General features: G+C 38.5%; 1 protein-coding gene across 1 annotated transcript; it reads right to left on the bottom strand.

Annotated features, from left to right (window-relative positions):
- Window positions 1-1,570: 1,570 nt before the first annotated feature.
- CENPQ (centromere protein Q) lies at window positions 1,571-6,865 on the bottom strand. Its single transcript, XM_010296014.1, has 8 exons — window positions 6,713-6,865; window positions 5,921-5,978; window positions 4,521-4,635; window positions 4,189-4,257; window positions 2,847-2,976; window positions 2,469-2,588; window positions 2,130-2,207; window positions 1,571-1,699 (listed from the first exon to the last, which is right to left on the bottom strand). The coding sequence occupies exons 1-8, from the start codon at window positions 6,863-6,865 to the stop codon at window positions 1,571-1,573; spliced, it is 852 nt and encodes a 283-aa protein (XP_010294316.1).
- Window positions 6,866-7,235: the final 370 nt, after the last annotated feature.

Below are 7,235 nucleotides of genomic sequence, written 5' to 3'. Positions count from 1 at the left end.
TACTTCTATTTCACACCTATTTGTACACATTAGCTTACATAGAATCTTCTGGCACTGTTAGACAGAGTACCTTAGTTTAAGAACTTGCTGTCCAGCCACAAAACCAGCTACTCCCTCATTCCTATGTTGTAAAAAGCAGTAAGTAACCAATCCCCACTCAGTGCTTTTGTAAAATGCTTTACGTCTTTATTATCTTCTTCTTCAGTTACTGCTATTTCAACTTTCCTTGTACAGAAGCTGTGTCACATCTGACTCCTACTTACTGCCCTTTTCCACACTTCTGTATTTTCTTTTTTTAAAAAAGGTATCTATGTGGTTCATGAAGTTCAAAACCCACATAGTAAATTGCTCACAAGTCAGTCACCCTTAATGAAAACAAAGGCGTAAATCTTTACTTAAAAATTAAGATAGCTGGCCTGCAGGAGAATCCTGAACCCATAATCTGGATTAAATTACTAAATTATGACAGTAAGTGCTCGCGTTGTAGAGTGATCAAGAATTTGAGAAATATTTCTAAATATTTATATACTTTTTCATGTGATTCAGTATAAAACAAGCAAGTACAGCATCTGGTTTTCCTGATCCTACATGTAGCAACTACAGAGAGGCTTTTAATCTCTCGTAGGAGAATAGACATAATTAGCTGTCTCATTAAGAGTACAAGCAGCTTATGAACAAAAGAACATGTGTTTGTGTAGTAAATCAATGCAAAGAGCACTGCTCTCTTCTAACAGATAATTTGACTGGAGAAAGCACTTTATAACAGAGTCTTTTAAGGGAGAAACTCTATCTTGGAAAAAATAGAAGAGATTGAAGCGCATGGGAAACAAACTTTTGATTTAAATTTCTTCCTCTGAAGACAGTAAACAAAATCAGATGATTATACAGCACTGAGGTTAGGGCTTTGCTCTAAAATATTCTTACCTGCTTTCCCCAACCATCTGGATAAACCAAGTGTGAATGTCTTTTTTTTTTAAAGTAGTAAATATGAAAATGTAAAAAAAAAATAATCCTGTACATTTGGTAAAAATTATTCCATTTCCTGTCATAGAATATTTTTTATTTAAAAAAGGTAAGAAAGTTGAACAGGAGATTTGCAACTGAGCATTAGATAATTATATTTTTACTATATGTTTCAGGTTTAAAGAGGACTTAACTCCAAAACAAAAGTTTGTTTGGTAAGAGATACTGTCTTCACCAATTTACAGATGTGATATAAAAGTCCAAATTTAATGGAATAGGTTGCCTTATGCTATAAAAGTGACCAAATAAACCCAGGATCCATTTCCCTCCCTTCTCTTCAAACAGTATATATCATCATTAGACATCATCACAGGTCCACCACCCTGCCCCCCAAACCTTGATTGATCACTTAAGAGTCCCAGAATGCATCTACAGATTTATATGCCAATATTCATAGAAAATATTTTAAGAGAAATTCAGCAGTCACAACAGTAAAGCCATTTGGAAGCAAATACTGTTTCCATGATCAGCATCCTGCTGCTCTACATTAACACAGAGTTCTGGCCTAGGTTCTTTCTTCAAAGGAGACTCCACTTATTTTGGTTTCTCAAAGGAAGTCCACCTTCTCATAGGTCTTTTCAATGAGGGTTAACATGTTCTTCAAGTCAGCTGACTGCTGAATAGTGTTCATATCCTTTAAAAGACCTTTCTGATTTTCCATCTTCAAAATTTCTTCCTAAAGAAGGAAAGCAAGAATAATAGACAAACGAAAAATGGCTTTCATTAAGTCCAACAGAAATTTCACTTTCATGCAGCCTAGCTGTACCTAAAGACAGCTAAAATAAAAACAATTCAAATACACAGAATGAAAAAGTCTTCCTTCCATCAGTTACAGAAGATATATTTCACAAATGATTACAGGTTCCCTAGGACCACAGGGCTCCTAGGAAAAGAGACGTGATCCTCCAAATGGCCGGTTTTCTAGGGTTTTGGTTTGTTTCTAAAATGTAAGCATATAGCTCTCAATGAAAAGAAAACAAAAAGAAAAAAGAGAGAAAACTTTCAGGTATTTCAGAATTGCCCCCAGAGGTTAAGTGATAAAAACCACATTCTGTTGCCTTTCTTCTCATAGCCAAGATGCTTCTGAAAATACATTCTGTGCTCACCTGCAAAGTGGGTGCCTGTAAACTGCGCTTGGGGAGTTCTGGGAGGTGGAGTGCTCCACTGCCATTTTCCTGGAACACCTAGAAGGGGAAAAAGAGTTGGAGGGGAAACAACAAACTAAACATCAGGCGCACAAGTAGGAAAATAAACTGGCTGTCATTATCCAGCTTCTGAAAACTAAACTTCTTAATTTTGCAGCTGAAGTTGGAAAGATTGAAAAGATATATTCCCAAAACCGAAAAAGGCCTTCCTCCTACAACACACTCTGCAGAAACAGCTTGGGTGCAATAGCCTGGAAACACATTCTCCTTAGAGCAATGCAGCACATTCATTAGAAATACCTTCCTGGCCTTTTTTTCATCTTCCTCTAATTGGTTCTTGAGCATGTGGATTTTGTACTGCAGTTGCTGTATAGTATCTTCAATGCGTTCTGCTGATCGCTTAGCTTCATTTATTTCTTCCTAAGACAAAACAGACAAAAAAACAGAACAAAATTTAGTTCAGAGATGGTAAGCCTTTTGCATATAAGATACTGATAATAGCATCAGCTGAGTCACTGAAAAACCATCCAAAAAGACACACTGCTTTGTAGCGAAGGTGGGTGACAACCCCTCCACAACAGCACAGGCAAAGCTAGCAGCCAGTACACTAAAAAGTTACAACGCACGGAGCAGCAACAGATCAGTAACATACTTGCTTCCCTTCCTCACCCTTCATACCTGCAATTGCACCAAAGACTCCTCATTTGTCTCAAGCATTTGTTTTTCTGCCATTTGAAGGCTCGGGACATTCTTCAGGTTGCCCAGTTTCTCCGGAGGCACCTTTAAAGTCTTGAAAAATCTCAGCACCCTTTATTATAGAAAAAGGAAAGCATGACTTGTTTAGAGTTCTTTGCAAAACAAAAAGAAAAGTGATTAATGACTTCTCTGGGGAAAAACTAAACTCAGTTTAGCCCAAGTGCTGCCAGTGAAGTAAAAGGATCCGGACAGGAAGAAAAGCTGTCTTGAATTGTTTTCAAAAATCATGGGGAATAGATGTCTAAGGAAGGAACCACGAATAAGAAATCCCACGATTCTAGCCTTTGCTATTACACTGACGCTGTATGGCTTCTATCCCATTGGCCTGTACACGCCCTGACTGTAAATTGACATTGACAAATATTTTCACAGTTCTGACCTTTCTGTATTGCAAAGTAAAACTAAGTTCTAAAAGCAGGATTTTTAACTGCTTCCAAACAAAGATCATTTTAGTAAAATTGGTAAATGCTTTTATAAAACACAACGCATAGTTTTGTGCCACAGGAATAGTTTTAGTTTGCTTTCAAAGGTCCTTCTGACTCTGAGGAAACCTCGGATTCTTCCAAGTTGGTTCTGTGTGTTAGATGCATGGAAATTGTGGCAGTTTGGTGTATCTCAGATGAGATTGCAGGAGTTTGGCAACTCAGAAATTAAACACGTCACAAATTAAACATTAAAAGAGAAAACCATTTATGAAAAACTAGCTCCTCGTGTTTGAATCTTGACATACTGTATGAACAAAGAAAGCAACACAGCCTCAGGCTCTACGTTGATAAGAGCCTGGTATACCAGCACACATGCACCCAAGAATTCTCGGACACTCAAGCATACGTATGTACTCCCACAACAACATAAAAGGGCTACAAGTTATGTCCCAACACAAAATTTCCATTCTCTTTGAAGAAACCTCAACAGTCAGAAAATAACTTAGCATATAAGAAAATTTAGCTATAAACTTCTGCTGCCATCATAAAACAACAAAATTAATAGCTGTCCATAAATTTAAACCCTGTATAAAAAGTAAAAACCTGATTCAAGAAGTAGTTAAAGTGGGTCTTCCAACAACTCTCACCTGTCCACTTCAATTAACATAACATCAAGATATTTCCCTCCTTGATTTTGCATCAACTCTCTCTTCCAAGATTTCCTGAATGTGATCGCTCCCAGGAGCAATTCTGTAAGCACGGTCCAAAACAACTGGGTAAACTAAATCCCTTCTCCCCCTGCCCCCCCCCCCTTTTTTTTTTTAATTATAATGTCTTACCTTTCTTTCAGTAAATTGAGGTGTCTCTGAACATCATTTTTTCTTTCATTTTGTTGGCATAAAACCGATCTGGAAAGAAAATAAAGGCAGAATTTTCATCACAGAGCCTGCAAGCACAGAGAACACATCAAGTGAAGTGAACATAGTCAGAACCTCTCTAGCTAAAAATTCCCAACTTCAGATAGGAAGTGTTATATTATACTGGACAAAATATACACAGCCAGCCATATTGCCCAAGAAAGCTCCAAAGCTTTTCCAGTTCAAGCAATGTTATGATTTTTATTTTATTCCTTGTAGAACAAAGAAGAACCGCCAGGATATTTGGCACTTACAGTATTACTGACTCCATTACAGTTTCCAGAAACTGCCTATTGCCCTCTGAGAGAGTCTGCCAAGATCCTATTTTAGCACTGGTTACTTTCACCTTTTTTGAAGAACATTTTTCTCCTGTTAACACAAAGAAAAAAAAGGAAAACATATGGTTTTTCAAATCTGGGTAGACAGCTTTGTGATTCAATTCAGTCAGGTTGTAGTCAAAGGTGTAACAGTTAAGATTTTTCCATGACACAAAACTATCAGGTCAAATCTATCCACATTGTTTAAAAAACACAAAATAGAAAGGTTCTTTCTTAACAGCAGTTTCATTCTAAACTGATACTTCCTCAAAATCATTGGTGGTACAAATGAGAAAACCCAGAATAAAATTAAAGAGTGGGAATACACATAAACAAGAAACTCAATGCAGCAGGGGCCTCATCTCATTTGTATGTTCAATACAACACATGCCAGTCTTAAGACAGAAGGTTAACAGAGAAAACAATGACTTGTGAAGAGAACGTTAAAACGTTCTGGGTACTTGTGGTGGAATTTTACAAGAGAAGAACACTACCTGCAAACAAAAGCGTATGATTAATACATGCATATACAACACATGTAATATGAATGCACACTGGCTGTCCTGGTTTCAGCTGGGATAGAGTTAATTTTCATCACAGAAGCTAGTGTGAGACTATGTTTTGGATTTGGGATGAGAAAATGTTGATAACGTGCCAATGTTTTGAGCTGCTGCTAAGTAGTCAAGGACAGTCCAGCTTCTCGTGCTGGCCTGCTAGCAAGAAGGCTGAGGGTGCATGGGAAGCTGGGAGGGGACACAGCCAGGACAGCTGACCTAGGCTAGCCAAAGGGGTATTCCATACCATATGATGTCATGCTCAGTATATAAAGCTGGGGTGAAGAAGGAAGGGGTGGAGGGACGTTCCAAGCGATAGCGTCTGTCTTCCCAAGAAACCATTACGCATGATGGAGCCCTGCTTCCCTGGAGATGGCTGAACACCTGCCTGCCCATGGGGAGTAGTGAATAAATTCCTTGCTCTGCTTGCATGTGTGGCTTTTGCTTTACCTATTAAACTGTCTTTATCTCAACCCATGAATTTCCTCACTTTTACGGTTTTTCTCCCTTTTACTCTTCCTATTCTCTCCCCTGTCCCACCGCGGGGGAGTGAGCGAGCGGCTGCGTGGGGTTTAGTTGCTGGCTGGGGCTAAACCACAACACTGGCTAAGACCGTCCTGCAAATACGCACTGCTACTGTTCAGGAAGAAAACTTGGAAACTTATTGCAGTGACATCTCAGACATCTATGGTTTCAACACAGCAGTTACTACTTTTACTTTCAGGTTTTTTTCAAAACAATGAATTTACACAAGACAAACATAAGGAAAGAATACAATCCTACCTGCCGGGGCGCAGTCCCCATGTTCCTTAGCTTTCCTTTTGACTGTCTGAGTGACCTGCTGAAAAGAAAAATTTACAGCAAATATGGTAATTTTGAAACATCCTCTGCTGTGCAACCATTCAGTTGCTACTACAACCATCTACAACAATATAAAAAGGCTGTGAAAGCACTTCAAGGTTTGACAGAGGTCTGTTGCTATTGACCACGAAAAAGGCTTTTTGAGATGAGAAACAGTAATTAATCTCAAGCAAGTTAAGGAAAACAATTCATTCTTCTTAGTTCCTCCCATCCAAAGAATGGGGTCATGAAATATGAAATACACAAGATGTTTGGCTATCCAGCTGCATCCTGAGGTCATGCCATTCATAAGTGGTTAAGCAAGCTCTCTCCAACAGAAAGTTGTCTAGGCCAAACCTGAGATACACAGAGAATATTTTCCAGAACTGAATAAACGTCACCTGAGCTGCATGAACTCTGATTTTTATCACTCTGCTCAAACAGATGCTATGCAGCTCTTTAAAACTGCACAGCCAGCTTGCCTTTTTATTAATCATCTGGCAATGCTTCCCTCTACTTGTCACAGGCGCAGCTGCACACAACTAGAAATTCTGGAAACCAGGGAGTAGTTAACACAGTGGGCCTCAAAGTAGCTGCTCACACTAGACATTACCTCAAGAGGACTACATTCAATTAATGAAATATTTTCTATAAATCCCAGTAGAAAACTGGAAAAAAATGCCTTTTTTTCCTTTGTTTACTTTTCTAACTTGTTTGACCCTAAATAATGATTACCTTTCTTTTTTGACCTTGTTTTCTTCCTTCTCCATCTGTTCTTTTTTTCTTGCTGGAAGGCCCTTGTTGATCTTGTGATTTAAAAGCTTTTTTGGCTGATCCCCCACCAGCAGTCTCCCCCATTTTACTGTAAGATGCGTGGCGGTGTTTCATTATCTGTAAACCAAACAGAACAGGAGGAAAAAACCCCAAAATTAAAATCCAATTATAATCTATACAGCACAAACCACACACTAACAAGGAAAACGATGGAAATACCCTGTGTTAAATGAGCCCAAACGTTTGCATATTTTCTAGTGCAAAGCCTAAATCTTGCATATTTATCTAAGTGCAGGACCACTATAAAAAGCATCCCCATTTACCTTTTAGACAAGTCGTTGTGTGTTCAACATTTCTTTCTAAGTTTATAAGCCAGAATACTTATATGACAAAGAGCAGCAATGGCAATGCAACGGTAACTGCATGGAGTATAGCCTAATTTGTTCTTAAAGGCCTCCAACAACAGAAATTCTCAGTGCAGTCA

This window comes from Phaethon lepturus, unplaced genomic scaffold, assembly GCF_000687285.1.
Source record: "Phaethon lepturus isolate BGI_N335 unplaced genomic scaffold, ASM68728v1 scaffold35751, whole genome shotgun sequence".
Taxonomy (NCBI): Eukaryota; Metazoa; Chordata; class Aves; order Phaethontiformes; family Phaethontidae; genus Phaethon; species Phaethon lepturus.
The sequence above is the reverse complement of the archived record's forward strand: the minus strand, read 5'-3'. Positions and strand labels throughout refer to the sequence as shown.